General features: G+C 41.8%; 1 protein-coding gene across 1 annotated transcript in view; it reads right to left on the bottom strand.

Moving 5' to 3' along the window:
- COL11A1 (collagen type XI alpha 1 chain) overlaps positions 1 to 22,981 on the bottom strand; it is a 254,149-nt gene that overhangs the window by 50,958 nt on the left and 180,210 nt on the right. Inside the window, exons 39-46 of the mRNA XM_033151495.1 lie at positions 22,710 to 22,817; positions 21,583 to 21,672; positions 20,659 to 20,712; positions 16,708 to 16,815; positions 11,611 to 11,718; positions 9,592 to 9,645; positions 7,962 to 8,015; positions 5,373 to 5,480 (exon numbers count right to left, since the gene is read on the bottom strand). Coding sequence (XP_033007386.1) covers positions 5,373 to 5,480; positions 7,962 to 8,015; positions 9,592 to 9,645; positions 11,611 to 11,718; positions 16,708 to 16,815; positions 20,659 to 20,712; positions 21,583 to 21,672; positions 22,710 to 22,817 — 684 coding nt within the window. The remainder of the gene's footprint in view (positions 1 to 5,372; positions 5,481 to 7,961; positions 8,016 to 9,591; positions 9,646 to 11,610; positions 11,719 to 16,707; positions 16,816 to 20,658; positions 20,713 to 21,582; positions 21,673 to 22,709; positions 22,818 to 22,981) is intronic.

Raw genomic sequence — 22,981 nt, 5'->3', positions numbered from 1 at the left:
TTTAAATTAAAATCTTACATGATTTCACCAGTAGGTTTATATATCATTCTGAGCAGAGCATACATTATACAATATGTGCAAATTCACTACCTTTTCAGGACTGCACGGCCTCCTTTTGAAACAGACTGGAAATGTAATTTTAAGGAACCATCCAAAGTGTAGTATCCCATTTTGTTTAAATTACCCATTTAGGCTGCAGTCCACAATGGAAGGCTTGCCACACACTTCAATAGGAGCGGCAGCTCACCCTTAGTGATCTCATTCTCTAGGAAAAGGTAAAATCACGAGCTATTTATGATGGACCATCTCTGAAGGGAAATTTGATACCAATTTGCTCAGTCAATAACCAATACGCTCAGCCGCTGAAATCCTCCACTTTACAAAATTGGAAAAAATTGGGCTTCACAGTCTCAATGATAATGTGTCGGTTACAGGTGACATCAATTTCATATTGATAGTTTAAAAGTGGGTGACGTGCAGCCTGATCCTCTCTATAGTTAAATTGGTAACCTTGGATTTAAACTGATTAGAGCCCCAATGAAGTCAACAGTACTACAATTGGCTTAAATAGTAGTACTTTGATTTAACTGGGTTGCAGAACAGACTGCAAGTTATGGAATAACTCTGTGGGATTTAACCCTCTAAAACAGCCTACTCTCAACCAGAGGTTGTTGGACTACAAATCCCATCACCCCTGACCACTGGTCTCCCTAGCTAGGGATGGTAGAAATTGCAGTCCAACAACCTCTGGGTAGCCAAGGTTGAGAAAGGTTGTGTGTGTGTGTGTATACAGGTGAAACTCGAAAAATTAGAATATCGTGGAAAAGTCCATTTATGTAAGCAATTGTTTTCATTAGCTACTGGTGTTTAATATATGAGATAGACTCATGACATGCAAAGAGAGATATGTCAAGCCTTTGTTTGTTATAATTGTGATGATTATGGTGTACAGCTGATGAAAACCCCAAAGCTGAAATTGTTAATTTGGGGTTCTCATCAGCTGTACGCCATAATCATCACAATTATAACAAACGAAGGCTTGGCATATCTCGCTTTGCGTGTCATGAGTCTATCTCATATATTAGTTTCACCTTTTAAGTTGAATTACTGAAAGAAATGAACCTTTCCATGATATTCTAATTTTTTGAGTTTCGTGTGTGTGTGTGTGTGTGTGTGTGTGTGTGTGTGTATATATATATATATATAGTCCATGATATAGTGTGGCAGCCTTGTGAAGTTAAGCAAGCCTTCCCTATTCCCTATTGTCACCTACAGAAGAGTAAAGCATCATTTTTGTTTGTAGAGCTCCATCCTTGAGCTAGAAGTGGGAGGACACCAAAAGTGCCTAACTTTGGTTGGACTGCATCATTTTGTTTAGCCACACAATAAATATCTGAGGATAGCAGAGGTGCATTGATGACAGAAGGGTTAGGATAATTGCAGCTTAAATGTCTTGGATGAATAATTGCCTACAAATCTGCTCATTTGTAGGTGTGACTGTAGAAAAGGTAAAGACCTCTGTGTTGCGGATGCAAGTATTTCATCAATTACAATTTGCTGTCATGACAGATACTAACAAAGTACCCAACAGTTTGTTATTAAGATTTATTGAGCCATAAACCTGCCTTTAGTAATTCAAATTTAGGCCCTCAATTATGTTGAAAGTTACATACGGGTTCAACTTTTAAAACCTGTAAGTGGTACTATTAACGGCCATGGGAGAGCAGACATGCCTGAGGTTAAGTATGCTGCTCTTTGCCAAATCTCAATCTTCAAATACAACATTGCAAATAATTGCAGTGAAATATTTTCACCCCTGAAACTAGTGGGAGCTTTGCCACTTTGGTTTCAATGGAGCCAAGGTTTTCTTTCAACTCACAAGCAGCAGCTTTGCAAAATCAAAACTTATTTCTCTAGCTTCAGATGTTGTTTAGTCGTGTCCGACTCTTCGTGACACCATGGACCAGAGCACACCAGGCACTCCTGTCTACCAGTGCCTCCCACAGTTTGGACAGACTTGTGTTAGTAGCTTCGAGAAAACTGTCCAATCATCTCGTCCTCTGTCGTCCCCTTCTCCTTGTGCCCTCCATCTTTCCCAACATCAGGGTCTTTTCCAGGGAGTCTTCTCTTCTCATGAGGTGGCCAAAGTATTGGAGCCTCAGCTTCAGGATCTGTCTTTCCAGTGAGCACTCAGGGCTGATTTCCTTAAGAATTGAGAGGTTTGATCTTCTTGCAGTCCATGGGACTCACAAGAGTCTCCTCCAGCACAATAATTCAAAAGCATCAATTCTTTGGCGATCAGCCTTCTTTATGGTCCAGCTCTCACTTCCATACATCACTACTGGGAAAACCATAGCTTTAACTATCTGGACCTTTGTAAGCAAGGTGATGTCTCTGCTTTTTAAGATGCTGTCTAGGTTTGTCATTGCTTTTCTAATTTCGTGACTGCTGTCACCATCTGCACTGATCATAAAACTCAAGAAAGTAAAATCTCTCACTGCCTCCATTTCTTCCCCTTCTATTTGCCAGGAGGTGATGGGACCAGTGGCCATGATCTTAGTTTTGTTTTTTATGTTGAGCTTCAGACCATATTTTGCACTTTCCTCTTTCACCCTCATTAAAAGGTTTTTTAATTCCTCCTCACTTTCTGCCATTAAGGTTATGTCATCAGCATATCTGAGGTTGTTGATATTTCTTCCGGCAATCTTAATTCCGGTTTGGGATTCATCCAGTCCAGCCTTTCGTATGATGAATTCTGCATATAAGTTAAATAAGCTGGGAGACAATATACAGCCTTGTTGTACTCCTTTCCCAATTTTGAACCAATCAGTTATTCCATATCCAGTTCTAACTGTAGCTTCTTGTCCCACATAGAGATTTCCCAGGAGACAGATGAGGTGATCAGGCGCTCCCATTTCTTTAAGAACTTGCCATAGTTTGCTGTGGTCGACACAGTCAAATGCTTTTGCGTAGTCAATGAAGCAGAAGTAGATGTTTTTCTGAAACTCTCTAACTTTCTCCATAATCTAGCTTCAAATATCTCAAGGGCTATCACACAAAAGATGGAGCAAGCTTGTTTTCTCCTGCTCTGGAGGTAGGACTTGAACCAAGTTGCAAGAAAGGAGATTCCAACTAAATATCCAGATGAACTTTCTGACAGTAAGTGCTGTTCAGCATTGGAACGGACTCCCTCGGAAAGTTGTGGTCCCTCCTTCCTTGGAGGTTTTTAAACAGACGTTGGCTGGCCATCTGTCATGGATGCTTTAGCTGAGATTCCTGCATTGCAGGGGGTTGGACTAGATGACCCTTGGGGTCCCTTCCAGCTCTACAATTCTATGATTCTATGTAATGCCAGTGCCAGGAGAGGAAGCTCCTCTAGTCTGGGCACCTTGGGGAAGGAAGGAACTTTGTAAGAGTATAACATAAGGAAAATGCCAGGATGTGAAGGGGAGAGGTGAAGGGAGGTCACAAATGGCATACAAATGTGGCATCATTAGTATATCTGATGGGATTTGATAAGATTGAAATATTATAAACAACAAAAGGGGAAAAAAGCTGTGCAAGGTTTTCCTTTTTACTATGAGAACCGCATTAGCAACAAATATAGAGCTCTTGATTGCTCAATGGCCCTTTATTACCGCCAGCATCTTTGGCATCCTTAACACACTTGAAGGTTTAATGAAACGTAATTCCACTAGAGCTCAGCGTTCATTTGTTTAAGCCTCTAACTAATGTGTGGTTACCCTTATGCAGCGTTTCAGTAAATCAAAATACACAAAGGTGAAGTATATTTCTCTTTTCGACGCAGACCAAATGGAAACTGCATTTCCATTCCTAAACACCTATACAGGGCAATGTTGCTCAGTCCCTGACATTTCCAGTACCTTTCGAAGCTACACCATGTTTGAATGATCACGTATTAAAAAAGAAAGCACGTTAACTTTTCTAGCCCCAAACATATTAATGGTAATTCAAGGAAAGAAGAGGGTTCTAAATAGGGCACTTGCATCAAATGTTCCACCCTGTATATGTTGCTGTGTAAACTATTCAGCAGATTGGCTGTGAAGTAAATTGGTTGAGTGTTGCTATCGCTGGACCTTTGCTGCTGAAGGGCCCAGGAAAGGGCCCAGGGCCCATGAAGCTAATGCTCATGAAAGCACCCTAGTGCAATGCCTATGAGAATGAGCTATGAGCCACAGGAAAATGAAAAGAATCCTGTTCAAACAGGATGAGGGTCCATGTAGCCCAGCATTCCTTCATCTGACCAGCCAGATGTTCCTCAAGCAAGGCCATTCCCTCAGTGAAATGATGGCCTTCCTTGGTCAGGAAGAAAAAAACAACCATTGTTTGTTAAAGGCAGAAATGGGATTTGGAAGGATCAATATAGTATAGGGGTAGGATTGACCATGACACTCCCAGGCTCAGGTTGGGGTATCTGCCTGGTTGGAATCTGCACCTTGGTCAGCCAGTGAGACCTTGCTTGTTTGGCTTGCACCATGGCAAGGTTCAACACTGGCTGACTCCCATGAAACTGGCTTGGGGAGGTCCAAACCCAGTGGACCCATTCCGTCAACAGAGAATGATGACCTGATCCTGACCCTAATGCCATGCCTACCCTTATCCTGCCTGCTGCTGCCAATAAAGATTTGGCGTGGTTAAAGGTATCCTAAGGTAAAGGTAAAGGGACCCCTGACCATTAGGTCCAGTCACAGGCGACTCTGGGGTTGCGGCGCTCATCTCGCTTTATTGGCCGAGGGAGCCGGCGTACAGCTTCCGGGTCATGTGGCCAGCATGACAAAGCCGATTCTGGCAACCAGAGCAGCACACAGAAATGCCGTTTACCTTCCCGCCGGAGCGGTACCTATTTATCTACTTGCACTTGACGTGCTTTCGAACTGCTAGGTTGGCAGGAGCAGGGACTGAGTAACGGGAGCTCATCCCGTCGCGGGGATTTGAACCGCCGACCTTCTGATCAGCAAGCCCTAGGCTCTGTGGTTTAACCCACAGCACCACCCGCGTCCCAATGGTATCCTACAACCTGGTTATTTTGCTGCTCTCATGGGCCACCTAATGCGCCTGCCTGGGCAAAGAGTTATGGTATTTCAGTAGGAAGTTGCAGGATATGCACTGATTGCAAATGAAGCAATATGACCAACCCAGCACTTCTGTAGGTATAAACAGTATTGGAAGCAAGATGAGATGTGAACTCCCTAACAGCATCTTGAGCCCAAATCATCACAAATGTGCAATAAAAAGAATGTCTGGAGGGCTCCAAAGACTGGTCATTTTTAAACTATGAAACCCAGAATAAGGATACGCCCATTTTTGTGTGGAGAAGAAAGGTGGGAAGCAAATAAAATGATGAAACATACCTGAAGACCAATGGGACCTGGAGGACCAGGGAAGCCTCGTGGGCCTTCATCGCCTTTCTGCCCAAACATCCCTTGCTGTCCTCTTGGACCAGGTTCTCCATCACCCCCCTAGTAGATTAAAATAGGCACAACTACTGTCAGAATTTTACAGCCAGGTTTTTTAAAAAAAACAACAACAACAACAAACATCCCAAGTTAGTGATTCTCTCTCTCTCTCTCTCTCTCTCTCTCTCTCTCTCTCTCTCTCAATTGTGTTCTGATCCAAAATTATGTGCATTGAAATTAATGAGATCTAATTCTACATAATGTGATTGGGGCACGATTTTGCATTTGTAAGAAGAGAGCTACATTGTGCGAACACATTCATTCAACAATTACAGTGAACCTAGCTTATGTTCTCCAAATACAATTAAAGTAAGTGGCCCAGTCATAATAAAGTCACCCAATGCAATTTTGTTGTGCATTGATCAATGCAGCTACTGTGCTTAAGAGCTGGCAGATGCAGCTTAATCCTCATTTGGGAATATTTATGCCGACAGAACAATAGTTTCCAATAGGTTGGTTTGGATTTTTGATTACTTAATGATCTATACTGCTGCTGGTTTTTCACATTGTTTCCACTAAATGGTTTAAATTGGTTTTATGCGAGTGTTGTGCTGGACTATGAAATGTTTTTAAAGTACAGTTTTAGTGGGATATGCCTTGAATAGCATTGCATAATTTTTTTTTAAATGAATGAATGAATTAAGAAAAGTATATGGATACTTTTTAGCTATATTAGTTTTGCAAAAAGGTCTGCCCAGACAATGGGTGAAAAGAAAACAGCACAGATTTTGACTGCAGCTCTGTAGGCTATATAAATTCAATTGACTTCAGTTACATTTAAGCAGCTAACAGTGTACAAGTTTGCAACCTTTAGTCCATCCTTGCAAATAAGTCCATAAAAGTTACTAGCTGGCAAAATAGACTTTTTAAAAGAGGTCATAAAATGGTGTTGGACTTCAGGTAATTGTCGCAGGAATGTCATAGGGACCACTCAGCAAAGCACATTCCACACAACAGTATCGCCACTGATGTCGTGTTCTGGGAAAGGACAAAATATTCTGGTTTGAATGCAGGAAAACGCAACTAAATCCATGGTGTATGCCAGAGCTGCCCATAGCGCTCACAAAAGTTGTGCATTTACTGCTCAGATGTCATATGTACATTCTTATTATTTAAATGGAAAACAAACAAGGCAGGTCCCGGCAGCCTCTGGCTTCCTCTCTTTGTGGGCTCATGCCGTATCTCTTACCATGTGGCCCTAACGTTGGCTACAACCCCCAATTGAAATGCTTCCTCACACAGACATCAGCTGCAAATACCAGCAAATGTGGGGGTGATTTTACACCTGTATTTCTGAAGTATGCAACATGGAGTGAGTGATGGTTTGAATGTGTAAATGAGCCATTAAAAATGTAACAATACAGACAGAACTACCAAATCGCGAAAGTCATTTTTTTTCAAGGGAGTCAGACCACACATTCTGCTGGGAGTCATCATGTTAATGAGTAATTAAGTGATGAGAAACAAAGTTATCATTGTCTAAATGAATATTCTAAATTGTAAAACAGATTATATATATATATATATTTCTGTTTTACAATTTAGAATATTCATGTGTGTGTGTGTGTGTGTGTGTGTGTGTGTGGTGTCTCATGAGTAACAAGGCAGGAACCCAACCTGTCTGTTTACAGGTTTATTGTGCAAGCTATTTACAGTGCACAGCTACAAAGTACATGTCCGTCTCAGTCACTAGCAGAATCCGGGAGTGGCCCCTTCCAGCTCTTTCCCCAGCATAAGAACTTCGGCACCCAAAGTCTCCTCCTACCCTCTTTGCGTTTCACTTCTCTGCACAATTGGGGCAGTGGAAATGGCGTGCCTGCCTCCTGACCAGCCGAGCGAGTTGAGCGCAGGGTCTCTGTAGCATCCCCAAACCCTCTCCCCGCCAGACTCCCTGTTTGCCGCTCCTGGCTGGATGAGGCGCTGGGGCTCTCCGTAGCATCCCCAAGCCCTCTCCTCGCCCGGCTGGCCCCTTCCCCCTTCCTCCCCACTGGAGGTGTGTCTGCTTTTCACGCTGGAAGAGGTACTGCTGCTCAGTTGGTGTTGGGGCTCCCTGTATCCCAACAGTCCCTCAGGTCCCCTCAGCGGCCCAGGTGGCAGTTCCCTGACAAACACACACACACACACACACAAATAATAAAAAAGAAACAAAGTTCTCAAGTGGACCAGCTCTTGAAAACGCCACTCCAGCTTCTATATGCATTTAATAAACACATCTTGGAATGAACGGAGCCAGAGCATTATCCCAATGTTTTGCTCATTCCTTTTGAATTGTTGCACTCATGGAAGACTGAAACTGCAAGGCACTGACCCAAGACTGGAGCCTGCGGTAAGCAGAGCAGTGCGTAGACACAGATGCCTTGAGGATAGGATTTAAGATATTTCTCATTTTAAGCAACATAAATTATGCCTGAATTTTCGGTATAACTAATGAGAATTCGGGGGGAAAGGCATTCGTTAGTTATGCATAAAAAAGCAGGAACTTACAGCTATACCAGGAGCTCCGACGGGACCTTGAAGACCTGGTGGTCCAGGAGGACCCTGAAAGAAGGAGGAAAGAAGGTAATGTTGGCATCTAAAGTCAGGCGAACGGCATCTCCACAGGAGGGCATTTTGCATTATTCAAGCCTAATAAGCATTTCCACATTTCTTTGGAGAGATGGTGCTGTTACTCCAAGGTCTTTTACATTCAAGGCAGTCAAGCTTTATTTGTTCATCTTCCCAAATCTTAGACTTGCTTGTCTACAATACATTTGAAACTGACATTTATCAAAGGTAATTATGCTTGCAGTATTTTCAGGATATTTAAAAGTGGATTTCTGTTCAAACATGAATATGAATCACAACCTGCCCTGGCTTTTACAGAACTAAAAATATACTAGACCTTTTTGAGGACATTTATAGAGAGAAAAATCAACTGAAGTTTCACTATCCATATCGCAAACAAATGCTTCTTGTTGGAATCGTATTTCCCCAAAGAGACTGTAAGTTGCTCTTGCAACTGGACAATTCTTCCTAGACAGACTTAAATATTAAATACGTGCAACTGCATTGCACTCCCTGGAAAAAAAAGGTCCAGGATGTACTTTAGATTAAATCTATTTATGCTGCCCTAGGAAAAGACATTACTGACAGAGCTGGTTTTCAGTTAGCCATGCTTGAACATACAAATAAAATGGAATTTAAAATTACATAAAACAACCTGTTCTCACATGCCAAACAAGTCTAAATAATTTCTTCCCAGAGGAGTTTTCATTTTATAAACTATATATAGTTCTTGAAAATATTCCCTTGTGATTACTAGTTTTGAGTTTGATAAAATTAAATAAAGAACTGCTTTAATCAAAGCAGAGGACCTTTTTAACCACCTAAGGAATCTGAAACATTGGTTTACATGAAAAATATTATTTAATGATGTATTATTATAATAATGTGCAGCCATACCTCAGGTTGCGAACGCTGCAGGTTACTTTTTTCGGGTTGTGCTCCATGCCGAACCCGGAAGTACTGGAATGGGTTACTTCTGGGTTTCGGCACTCGGACATGCGCAGAAGCGCTAAATTGCTCTTTGCACATGCGCAAAAGCGCCAAATTATGCCACGCACATGCGCAGGCGTGGCGGGATGTGAACACTGCGGGTTGCGGATGTGCCTCTGTCACAGATTACGTCCGCAACCCAAGCATCCACTGTAATATATAATATAATATAATATAATATAATATAATATAATATAATATAATATAATATAATATAATATAGCTTTCCTGTGAGCAAACAAAAGACATCCAATCATGGACATAGGTGAAAGGAAACAGCGACAGACAATTGTGCAGGAAAATATGTTAACATATCTTGGAACAAAGAAATTAGTCAATTACTATCATCATTTAAAGGCATTATAAAGTAACATTGAACCCAATTCCTCTGGATTTGATTTTTTTTTTTTTTTGTTTCAAATGTGAATATCTCTGCAAAATGCAGGCTTCTTTCCTGCATGCTCAGCATGTTGGTTTTTGATTCATGTTTTCATTCTTTAATTCCCCAGCAATAAAGAATTGCAGTAAGCAATATAGTGAAGGAAGTAGTCAGAAAAGAAAGAAAGAAAAGAAAACTCACATTTTCTCCTTTGTCACCTTTACTCCCTTTCTGACCTGGTTCTCCAATTTCACCCTGTAATAGAAGGAAAGACATTTTTAAATTGGTACTTTTAAAGAGCCTGCCTTTCCGTTAGCTGTGGTGAAGTGTCTATAAATGTCACCTTATTATTCTTTTTACCTTATGGCACCATTTTACAAGTAAAGGCCTGAAGGGGGCAATTTTGCATTGATCAATCACATTTCGGTGTGACAGATTAGTGCATGTATCGACTATTACAGTTCAAAGCACAACATGGCCTCGTACTGAAACCTACTTTAATTGGATTTTGAACGAAGGAAATTGTTTTGTTTTTGTTTATATTCTCCATGTCTCCTTCAATATAAAGTGACTGTAATTGCAATCAACTGAAGAGCAGCTTCGTGCTTCTGCGAATGTATCACAATTCTTATTATGAGCAGACGTACCAGAGAATTACTATTGACTCTATAAGACAATGGTAAAGTTCAGGCCATCGTATATTGGCTTAATTCAGCATATATTTTGGAAAGATGTTTGCTCACTATCCCTTTGGACACCTGTTAAGATACTGTAACCTAATTTTGCAAGATGCTTGCTGATACTTGGGAGTAGGTTTTTCCCCAATGTTAAAATACAATTGAATACCATTTTGAATCAAAATGGTAGACTGAAACTTTTAAAACTGCAGGGTTATTTTGGGTTTCTTGAATTCCCAAGCAATGATAGGTGCAAAACTGATAGTGAGATATAAGACAAGTTATCAGACAATGCAACTCATCCACTTATCCTTTCATGCAAGCCACAATTAATCTAGGAAGCATCTAATTAAACATAACTTTACATTTCATCAAAACCCAGTGTTACCAGGTTGAGAATAAGTCCGGGTCTAAATAATGAGTCTGGTTCAGAGACAAAACTGTGGCTAACGGATAACTTTTGCATTGCTTTCGGGCATGCTATGGAGGGAGAAGGAAATGGATTGTGTATGAGGGCAAGAAGGCACATTAATGAACTGGGCGAAAGGGCAAAGGGCTCATTCCTATTTTGGCACATTAAAGCAAAGACTATGGACTGGCCCAGTGAGACTGAGCTGTATAACTGAACAGGTATGCAGTGCAACAATGGGAGGTTTGCCAGCACATAAAGGAGCCACAGGGGATATTTTTAGGGAGAAGCAGCGGGAAGAATAGAGAATGTGTAACCCTACTCCTAGCTGTCACATTGCCTTTCTTCTCCCAGCCAGACTTCCTAGATGTTTCTCCTGGACAACTGGGAATAGCAGCCAGGACAAAGGAATCTGGAATTTTAAAAAAAAATCCTGATGGCATGTTTCTGGGCAAGGACAGGATAACACCCTCCCCTCTCACTCAGCACATTTGCCTTGTAAGTATAGCCCCCTATTTTGCATGTCAGTGCCAAAGGGTGAATTGAGAATTATGCTTCCTCCTAAACATTTGCTTCCACCCTGCAATTCTCATAAACTTTTCAGACTATTGTAAACTCATGAAACCCATGAAAGTGTCTTTGCCTGATTGAAGAGAGTCACGCCCCAAGTTCCCTGTGTTGCATTATTTCTGACACCTGCTGCTCATGAGTTAAATTTGACATTTAAGTAAATAAATGTTTGTCTCAGCTCTCATACATTGATCTTCTCTAGTGGCTCATAATCACAAATAGTATGTATTCCATGAGAGCAAAACTGTCATCACCGTTGCTTCTAAAACTATTAGAAAATATGCACAACTATCACAGTGATTGCTCTTGCCAATGGGTCACTCCCTTCTTATCTTGTGTACATTTGGGTCCTGCATGGAAAGGTGACACACCTATTTCTCCAACTTCTATTGCATGGCCCTACTTCTTGCCCCACTGCTTATGGCACAATAAATCTGTTATTGAAGTGCCTCAAGATTCTTTCTTGAGTGATCCCATGTAAAGCGAGCCAACAAATAGTTATTGGAGTTTTGAAAACTAGCCAATCACCGGATAAATACATCACTGCAGCCAACGGCAACTGACCTTGTCACCATCTTCTCCAGGAGAACCAGCTGGACCGGCAGGGCCAGGAAGGCCTACAGGCCCTTGTACTCCATCACGTCCGGCTGGGCCTTGGGGACCTTTTTCACCCTGTTTTCAATGCCAAAACATCATTCAAACTATGACTGGTGAATAATTGAGAGTGCAGAATATTGAACTCACATCTCACTATCTACAATCACACTATCAGACTGGTCCAGTGCATGGTTAAAGCTTGTCACAACTAGGAACCTTTGGAGGGGCCCTAAGCAATTTATTATCTCTCAAATCCATCTCTGTAATGTTGTGATCATCTAGGGAGGTCCTTCTTTGGGAGGGCATTCTCTCCAGAGGACCTTCTCTGCCATCTGAAGTGGACAGGTAGTGACTTGAGAGAAAGCGAATTTTGGGTTGTCATTCTCCACCTTTGGAATACCTTCTCAGAGATGCATTCCATGCACAAATTCTGATGTCATTTCAATGCCAGATGAAGAGCTTTTTATTCCACTGGGCTTTATCTGTAAGCTACAATTCTGGGAGTTTGGCCTACCATGTGACTCTGCACAATTGTATGCCCTACTTTTGAGTAGTACACCTGTGTTTTCATTCATTACTACCAGACAGCCGGATGTTAATTATATTCCTTAGTCAATATTTTTTAAAAGCAATTCATAGGTAATGATTGCACAACCCAGTATTTAGTTTTGGTTTTGTCTAAAAAAAGATTGAGCTCCTCCTGTATCACCCCTCTTGTCTCCATTTACACCTTTTCTCTGTTTATCCCACATAACTATTGTCTGCTTATGAGCAACACCCTGGTCTTTTGTCACTCTCACTTCCATGCCTTCAACGGTCCTGCTTCCTCTATCTACTCATCAATCAACTATCCTACTCTCCTTTGAGTGTTTTGCAAAGGCTAGAATGCAATTGATATCTGTGATTTTCATTTTGGCAACCGGCACCAAGTGTTGATAGCTGCAAAACAAACTTTCCAAAGGGTTATCTCTCTCCCTCTCCCCTTCCTTCCATCACACACCTCGTTGCACAATTAAATCTAGCGCACAGAGAGCTGTGTGAGAAACACATCTGCTCAGTACTTTGTGCATGAAGAAACTTGATGTGTAATATCTTGGTACAACAGTGAGTCCTCCCCACCCACCCAAAAGTATGAAATCAGCTGCTCATTCTCAAAGCAGAAACAATGTACAATTGATCCCAGTCACCTATGACTTTAATTCACAAACTAGGCACATCTCTCCTTTACTTGCACCTGAATCTCACTACACCAACCTCTACTTCCTATTTGCCATCTCTGACCTCTCTTTCTGCAAAGTAAAAACCTGTGAGCAATGCTATATAGTGATACCTGTAGCATTAGAACAATCACATTAAAGGAAAAAGAAATGATATGGAATTTATCCATAGCTTTTTGACACATGGATGGATGCCCAAAGCAGGTAACATAAAGGCTTTGAGGATTTTCTTTACAAACAAGTGGCATATAATTTTTATGAAATAAAACACACACCTAAAATAGATAAAAACAGAAAATGCAAACAGCCAAACAATTATAAAAAATAGCATCAAATAGAGGAGTGAAGAAACAAAAGAATAAATCTCAGTTGACAGGACCGCATAAATAAAAAGGTCTTTCTTGGACCAAAGTGATATCAGAATAAACAAATGGGTAGTGCATTTTAGAGGCAGAATACCAGAAATGAAAGGTAAAAGGTAAAGGTAAAGAACCCCTGGATGGTTAAGTCCAGTCAAAGGTGACTCTGGGGTTGCGGTGCTCATCTCGCTTCAGGCTAAGGGAGGTGGCTTTTGACCACAGACAGCTTTCCAGGTCATGTGGCCAGCATGACTAAACTGCTTCTGGTGTAACAGAACACTGTGATGGAAACCAGAGTCCATGGAAGCACCATTTACCTTCCCGCCACAGCGGTACCTATTTATCTATTTGCACTGGTGTGTTTTGAAACTGCTATACAGTGGTACCTCGCAAGACAAATGCCTCGCACAATGAAAAACTTGCTAGAAGAAAGGGTTTTGCGATTTTTAGGTGACTCGCAAGACGAATTTTTCTATGGTCGTGCTTCGCAAGACGAAAATTTCAATGCATTCCTATGGGAATTAAATTCCTATGCATTCCTATGCATTCCTATGGTCGTGCTTCACAAGACGAATTTTTCGCAATACGAAATGACTCGCAGAATGAATTAATTTCGTCTTGCGAGGCACCACTGTAATAATTTATAATAATAATTTATTATTTATACCCCGCCCATCTGGCTGGGTTTCCCCAGCCACTCTGGGCAGCTTCCAACAGAACATTAAAATGCAATAATCTATTAAACATTAAAAGCCTCCCTAAACAGGGCTGCTTAGGTTGGCAGGAGCTGGGACAGAGCAACGGGAGCTCACTATGTCACGGGGATTCCAACCACTGACCTTCCGATCAGCAAGCCAAGAGGCTCAGTGGTTTAGACCACAGCACCACCCGTGTCCCTTTTTCACGAATGAAAAGGCACCCTGTCAAGTCACTGCCCACTGCATCTCTAGAGATCTGAATGGATGAGCAGGACCACAGGGAAGAAGACAGTTCTTTGGGTACTCTCAGCCCACATGTTGTAGGTTAGCACCAGTGTAATCAATCGTGGTTGGAAATGGAACAGTGGTGTTGTTTTAAAACTAGAAACATATGCTTTGCACTGAAATTTCTGAACAGTTTCCAAAGGAAGTCCCAGGTACAATACACTGCAGCAGTCTAGGCTAGAGGTATTTGGCAGGTCCTGTCCTTGCACTGCACCTGACTGGCCATGGAAGACAAAGTTGAACATGTGAGCTTCAAAGAGCAGAGTTTCAGGTCACTGATTGGCTACAGTGGGATTATCTCCAATTTTCTTCAGAGCTTGACTTCTGAAACCTTCTGAACACTATGTTCACGGGTTCATTTTGGTAGCTTCAAGGTTACAGCATTCAATTTTTCTAAGAACCCAGCTCCAAGTGGCTCACTCAGTCACGATAAGGACTCATACATATAAATTACAAAACTCAGAATGGTACATTGCAAAGCAGCTTAAGTTGTTATAGTAACCATTGTCTGCATTTCAGAATTTCAATACATTTTTATGATAAGTGCATGATAAATAACAGACAGAAAACAGAAATGAAAATACAGATAACATAACCTGCTGGAGAGACTGCAGACAGATAAATATACCAAAGCAGGTGAAGAAATGAAAAATCTCAGGAATACAGTCTTCTAAGTTAATGAGTTATATGTTGTCAATACCATGTAGTTAGTATAATGTCAATACTTATTTGGAGGCAAGGAACAATATGCTCATATAGGGAGGGAAAGTGGAGCTTAGAACACCAGCAAAATATCTATTGATAGGATTTTGTGAGAGATTAATGAAATCAATTTACAGCACTATTCTGTACATATATACTCAGACAGAAGACTCCCTGGGTTTATTGGGACTCCCATGTAAATGCACATTGGACTACACAGCTTCAGTTTCATACTGAAAGATGGTGTACCAATATGGCAGGTGTAGCCAGCATAGTGCCTTCCAGAAGTTGTTGCACTACAATTCCCACCACCCCTGACCATTCACCATGTTGGTGGTAATCAATGGCATCATTTGCTCATAATGCTAAGGCATGCTTTATTAAATCATGGCTTAGCTTTCAGTGCAATCCCTGGCCCATGGCTTAATTATACTTTCTTTACTGTCAACTAACCATGATCAAAAGCCATGGTTTGTTGTTGGCCTACGAAACTTGGTTTGTTTTAACTATGACTTGGTGTTATGTGCAACCCAGCACCCCCCATTAATAGCCGTTTGATTTGCCACGCTGCCACAGTTGCTTACCAAAATGCAAAGCCAATAAGGCAAGAGCAGCTGGAAAACGAACCCAACTAACGAGAAACAATTGATTGTCTGTGGAGCAACTTGTGGTTAACTCACGTTTTAATGGTATGTGTGAACCAGGTCAATGCTGTGGATTGGAGGCAAGGAAGCACTCGATTCAAAGTTCTATGTTATTTAGCGGGAGCTCTGTGCTGTCAAGCATTTCATTTCATATTGTAATTTCTAATTCCATTCTCACACGCTGCAAACCCAGTGGAATTATTGAACATTTTTCCCTTTGAACTGTAGGCCTCCTTGGCATACCACGGACGCACTTTTTTTTGAAAATATCCTCAGTTTCAAAAGCTGATTGTCATTCAACGTAGCAGGAAAAACAGGACCCTCTTGCGTTCACATAACTTGTTTGATGTGCCCACAGGTTTCCTCTGCGACATCTGTTGGAGTTTTCCCACGAGGACTAAAACTCTGCTTACTTTTGAACTCTGTAGTTTAATAATTCTTAGATAATACACAATATTTATCTTTTAGATATAATTAAGATAGAGAGGCGCTGTCTATAACATGGCATTGAACCTGGGTGGGGGGGAGATTCATATGAAGATTACAAAAGCTACTCCCCTATATCTGAGGAGCATTTTCATCTATGTATAGCAGGAATGGGGCACCAGTTTGCCCTTCTGATGTTCCTAGACTCCAGCTCCCATCAGTCCCAGCTAACATGGCCAGTGGCCAAGGATGACGGGAGTTGGGGGGTGGGTCTAACAACATCAGGAGGTCTGAAAGTTCCCCACCCGCAATGTTTTCACTTAAAAGTTGCACTTGACTAAAAAGGTAGCAGAGAGTAGGAGTAGGTGACCATGAAATCTGATACGGAAATGGGAAATAAAGGTGCACTTTGTAAAGCAGAGCATTAGGGCACTAAGGTTAAATCAAAGCTACGACATGACAAACTATTTTATCATCAGAGGCAGCCACTATTGTGTTCATGATGATCAGCTTTGTTTAACCCCTCTCCCTGGGCCTTAGGGCTTGATAAAGTGTGCCAAAAAATGTCATCGAGTTTAATTAAATTTCTGCAGTGCTCTATTGTAAATAGAGAGGGAGTATGCCAGGCACATATGCAATAGAAAGGTATTGGAGTGTGAAGAGCTAACATTATTGGATATGAAAAGTAATAATTTCTGTAATATTACTTCTCTCTTTCTTTAGAATTACTCACCGGAGCTCCCTTTTCTCCCGCTGGCCCAGGAGGACCCTGGGGGCCAGGACGTCCCGGCAAACCAATTGGGCCAGCAGTACCTGCCGGACCACGTTCACCAGGTGAACCCTGCAATTAAAAGAAATGACCACTGAACAAACTATTTGATAAGCAGCAACGCTGCACAGTTTAGGATAAAGACTGCTAAAAGTTTGGCAAGTGCCCTAATTCTTCTTGTGAGATGGCCTCCCCCCACATATCTGATTTAAAAGACAGATGGAGAATCTCCAACCCATTCCAGTGGGCTCAATTTGGTCCATACCATTGTTTCTCCCAAGACTTGGCTACCTGCCCCATACCTGAAGTTATGCAACGTGAGAGCAGGTAAAGCTGTGGGTGCAGAGGAACAATGGGGAGCCTTAGAATGTCCTCCTGGTTGTTCTTCCACAAGCAGGGCTTGCATTCAGTGCCTTTAAATTTGGCACTGAATGCAAGCCCCACTATGCTTGGTTCCACTTGGAAGCTCCTTGTCCGAGTCAAGCCAATGCCTGGGGAAAGCAAATGCAAGCTCTGCTAGGACAGTCTCCTCTAGGATCAGGTCCAAGAAGTGCCAGAAAACAGTGGAGCCTGGGCTCACTCCAGCAGTGCTTTTTTTCTCCATTGGAAATCATGCTTTCTGGCTCAGATTCAGGAACGGTATTTCACCATATCTCTTAAGATTTGCTTCAGGGTATATGTTAGATGGGGAGTCACAGTCGCGCCTGATTCCTGAATTGATGTCATTCTATGGTTGCAAAGATTTATCGGTCACATTCATATTTAAAAGTTTTAGGTAGACAATTGAAAGAGCTAACAGTCAAAATGCAGATGACATTTTTGTTGCTGTAATTGCCCTGCTCCCTGGTTTCCCTGCCTCTTCTCCCTGGTTTGGGTGGCTGGAAGATAGGAAACTGTTTTCCGTTGAGTCAGCCCATTGGCCCATTTTGCTCAGCATCATCTCCACGTGGCTCTCTATACCTTCAGAGAGGAGTCTTCCTTGGCTTTACCCAGAGATGCTAGGGATTGAACCTGTGACTTTTTGCAGGCAGATCACACGCTCAACCACTGAGCTACAATCCTTCCCCAAGGGTCTATTTTTTAGTGAGTTTAATGCAGGCACAGGCAAACTCGGCCCTCCAGATGTTTTGGAACTACAACTCCCATGATCCCTAGCTAACAGGACCAGTGGTCAGGGATGATGGGAATTGTAGTCCCAAAACGTCTGGAGGGCCGAGTTTGCCTATGCCTGTTTAATGAGTTAAGACACCCTACTATAACACATGGGGCTTCTGAGGCAGTTGAAGCCTCCACATCTGCAGAAAAACAGATGTAAATCTCTGGAGAAACCACCCATAATTCAATGTTGCATATAGTTTGGCCCTCAGATGGAATATGCAATATGTGAAGGAGTCTTTAGCACAAGGGGGGAGAACTAATCTTTAGATGTTGTTAGTTTCCTGCTCCCATCATAGATGATGGGAGCTGTGATCCAACAACATTTGGAGTGTCATAAGTTCCTGACCCCTGCTTAAGTGGACCAAGCCAGTGTTATTATGAAATTTGCCAGAGACAAAATGTGAAATTCACTTAAATGACTAAAAAAAAAAAAGTTATTGACTTCTATGTTGATGTCCATGGACTCAGCTACATTAGTCAAAAAACTGTGTTTTGAATGCAACATCAGATGGCACTGGACAGCAAAAAAAAAAATTTCTAAGCGATTTTCCATAGTGCTTTTTATCTTTTGTTATAACAATTTAATTTCTGACTTATTTATAGAGTTTTCCCCCTGTGTGTAGATACACCCTATTTGCGGGTAAGACAAACTTGCTGATGCTTCTAGCAAGTTCCAAACACTTGTGTTCAAAAGAATTTTCTCTTTGTGTTTGGGCTCTTTGAATTTAAAATGCTCTTTTTGTCTGAGGGAAGCTTGTTCTAAAACACACATAATGAAAAGGTTGTTTGTTTGTTTGTTTGCTTGCTTGCCCCGCGCTCTCCCCCCCCCCGACACAGCTGATCACATGCCTGAAATACCGAAGTATGGCAGGGAATGAGGGCTGGCCTGGCCTTAAATATTCACACGGCATGACTGAGAAGCATAGAAAAGGATTAATGCTGCTTTGCTTTGATTAGGATTCCCAGGGAGTGAGAATTAAATTTCATGGCAATTAGAATCTTACCCCACAGAGGGGAGCTGGTTTGTTTTCACAAGTTGGTTGAGAAATGAATATACATGTGCAAGACTTCAAAATCAAGCAGAAGTATCCCCCAATGGAAATTAAAAATAAGACCAATGAGGTAGTGGTCTTACAGCATCCTCTTTCCCCTGTGTGTATTTTACTGAGGTTTACTGGGAACTGACAGCTAAGCTACATGATCAAGAAACTCACAGCATGACACTTGACTATTCAGGTGTCTAAACAGGAAATACTTACATAGGAGGAATGGGGCCATGAGGCCCTGCCCTCAATATCCCCATGCACACAAGTCAATCCCTCTCTGTTCCTGGCCTTAACCCACGTTGAGTGAGGAATGTCTGAAGGGACTTCTATTCACATTTAGTTGAACATGAGTTGATCCATCTACAAAATTGGGAATGCAACTGCACAGAAGCTTCTACTCATCTTCCAAGAGAACAGAGCAGGAGTTCCCTTCCAACCTTCCTCCACTCTCACAACCAGCAAGCCTGGAAGATCATTTACTGGCAGGGCAGGGCAGACCATGTGTGGCTCAGTGCTCACTATAAGGGTTGCTATTTTTTCTTCAGGCATGATTCCCGAACAGAGGAGCTTGTGCTCCACCAGAATGTGTGCAAGTAGAAATCACAAAGGCTAGCTTACATATCTTCATCCTCATGTTCCAGAAAGTTGTTTTTATGTTGGACAGAACACCCACACATACACGTGGGACCTCCTACCTCCTGTTAAAAGTGGTACAGTCCAGTATGACCTGCACCAGTGCACCACGTTATCCTATTGTTTGTGCCACTCTGCTTTTACTCTCATTGTACTGGGAAAGGAGGGAGGAAATGTCTGCTGTACTCTACTCTGATGTAGCAATTTCACACCACACCTTTCTAATATTGGAGGAAACCCAGCTCCTTATCACAGACGAGAAGATATGGTACAACTTCCGACGTACGACAGCTTTTCCTGGCTTCCTGCCCTTCAGACTTTCTGGGCAGGAATAAAGGTGCGTATGAGAGAGAAGCACCATTTGTTGTGACCAACATCTGCAATGACGGCAGAACCACTAGACCAATGCAGAAGTGTCTTATCATGAAAGTAATGTAACATGTCACGAGGTTGTCATGAGCACAGTGATTTTCAGCATGCAACTGGTGTAAGATTCTGATCCAGACTTGGAGCGTGTTCCAGATCAGGGCCCCCTCAGCTGCTTTTTCTTGAAAACAAAAGTGGATAATTTAAGAACACTCCTAATCTGGATCAGGGCCCTGCACCAGTTTCTTGCTTTCCCTCTGTGTGTGCACCTGTGTTTCAAAAGAGTGAGTAACGTAACTTGTAGTTTGGACCAAACTTCTATGTATTTCAGAACGAGAAGAAGGCTGGACAGAATTTCACAGCAGTCTTTCAGTACACTAGGTTTTTCATTTTCCTGCCACTAGAGGCTTCTTATCTCTCTCTCTCCCCCCCCTTTATAATTTCTAATAAAACAAGAAAACAAGAAAATACCATTTGTCTCCTGCTGATAACAGCAGGTTTCAGATGGGCCAATATGTTTGTGTTGATAGTTCCTTCTGTTTGTCGACTCATAATTACTAGGGAACGGCTATTGACAGAACTGAATGACATTCATTTAGATACTGTTCACAAGAGCACATACACACAAATAGAAAAGGAAGTCATTTTTTCATACTAATATTCTTTTCATTGGGGGGAAAAAACCCATTGTCCTTCAAGCAATTCTACTTACAAGGGGACCCGGTGGACCTTGTGGACCTTCTCCTCCTTTCAGACCAGCTCCACCCTACCAAAAGAAGGCATAATTTGTCATTATTACCATCGTCACTATTTGAAGAGTGACGCACAGCATTTTAAAGCGTTTTATTTCGTCTGTTATATCTACAGAGCATGAATAGTCTATTTCCTATTTACTGCAGAACCCTTTGCTTGTTCTACTTTACGGCAATAGAAAGAAAGAAAGAAAGAAAGAAAAAAGAAAAGAAAAGAAAGAAAGAAAGAAAGAAAGAAAGAAAGAAAGAAAGAAGAGAGGAGGGGCCTCCTACGGTTAAACCCTAGAGCAGCTTAAAGAAATATAAAAAATAAAAGTAAATAAAATAAATCACTCCTCATCTCTCCTCTAAAAGTCAAAATCCTTATTTCTAAGCTTTTAACAAAATATACATTAATTAACCATTTTCTGTCTCTTACCACTTCTGACAAGCACTTAATCACTAATCAAGCCTTTAAGAGCTAGCAGTCAGTATATTGTAAACTGGTGTTTAGGACTGGGATGAGCCTGAGATGTTGGATCTTCCCTGGCAAATCAAGTCAGGAGGCACCACCTCCTGATTAACCATATCATCATCGTCTCCTCCCCGTCAATGGGGAGGACAGGTCAGGAAATGGCACCCCAAGAAACTGACAGAGAGCAATGCTGAAGACACAGTTAGTGCTGTACATTTAATAGACATTCATAAATTGATTTTTAAATGTCAGAAGATAATCTGTACTGTACTTTTTATATTAAAAACAACAACCCTTAAGCACTCTGTGTGGACATTGTTCTCTTAGCAGTTGATATAACAATGTGCGGATACCAGAAGTAACTCCTACTGAATTCAGTAGGGCTTAACCCCACACAAATAGGGTTAGGAACGCATCCTTAATACTGTACCTGAGCTCCTGGCAGGCCTCTTTCGCCTGGGAAACCACGGAGTCCTGGAGGTCCATCTTTTCCAGAGATGCCTTGAGGACCTGGATCACCCTAAGGAAACAGATCAAAAACAAATTGCAGGCAGTTCAGCCATGATTTCTCACATATGCTAGATTTTAATGGCAATGAGATTCTGCATTCACACACACGGCAAGTTCTGAAAATCCTGCCAAATGTAAGAGCTGATGTTCTTTCTTTCTTTCTTTCTTTTTACTTACCAATAAAGATCTGAGACGTGAACATATGCTAAGGCATTGACTTTTATGAATAAACTCTCTTCCTTAACTTGTTTACCATTGTTCTTTTGATCAAAGAAGCAGTTACATGAGCTTTCATCTCAGCCATAATCAATCCAACGCTAGCTTACCTTTTACGTGAGGTTCGGTACTCCTAAGCACACAGTCTCAATCTTCAGTGAACCCATGCAGCTTCCTTAACTGCACTTGCCACTGTTGGACATTTCGGACCATTACAATGTAGACCCATTTGGATGCTAGGGAGAATCATTCTTCCAGTGTTGAAGGCCATTCCCTGCACTAAACCCCACCGTCAGAGGCGGATCTGCTATGAAACTAATGAAACTTAAGCTTCAAGGCCTCTAATCCCAGAGAGTCCCCAGAAGCTATTTTCGTCCGCTTTGCTTAAATCTTGGGGGTCTAGTAGACCTGATCTGAGCCGTATTGATTTGAGTCAAATTGATAGATTTTTTGTTGCATATATTTCAACAATCCCAAAGTTTGAGGGTCAGTAGCAAAGACATTGTGAAGGTATGGTGATCTGTCATGGAACAACCCCACTGAAGAAGACAACAGTGGCAAGCTAGACCTCACTGCTGGTTGCTAAGGGGTCCCCAGAATGTAGGTCCACCACTGCCTACCACCCAACTAAGTTAGATCTGCAGGGTTCACAATGACAATGAAGCTCCACTCATGGTAGAATGGTTTATGTAAATAAATGTGTGAAAGTGCAGTTACAAATCCCATGTGGATCTCTGAAGGTGTGGCAAACTGCCCATTCAGATCAACACACAAGAAAATATTAGTGTGTCTTCATGCACGCAACACAAGTGCACACGCCAGCTCTGATACCTTAGCACCTTCTTTCCCAGCAGCACCTGGAAGACCTTGTTCACCTGGTGGGCCTGGAGGACCAGGATGACCTCTCTCACCTATTGGGCCAGTCTCACCAGTGGGACCCTAAGAAACCAAAAGAGCAGCATTAATTATCCTGTGCCACTGACATATTCCCTGACCTCCACTTCCAAGAGAAACACAGTTAACCAATTTTCTTGTCATGTTCAAATGTCATGTTCCGCATTTAAGATCTCCAAACACAGTTGTACCGTGAAAGCGTCCTACTC

This window comes from Lacerta agilis, chromosome 6 (assembly GCF_009819535.1).
Source record: "Lacerta agilis isolate rLacAgi1 chromosome 6, rLacAgi1.pri, whole genome shotgun sequence".
NCBI lineage: Eukaryota > Metazoa > Chordata > Lepidosauria > Squamata > Lacertidae > Lacerta > Lacerta agilis.
The sequence above is the reverse complement of the archived record's forward strand: the minus strand, read 5'-3'. Positions and strand labels throughout refer to the sequence as shown.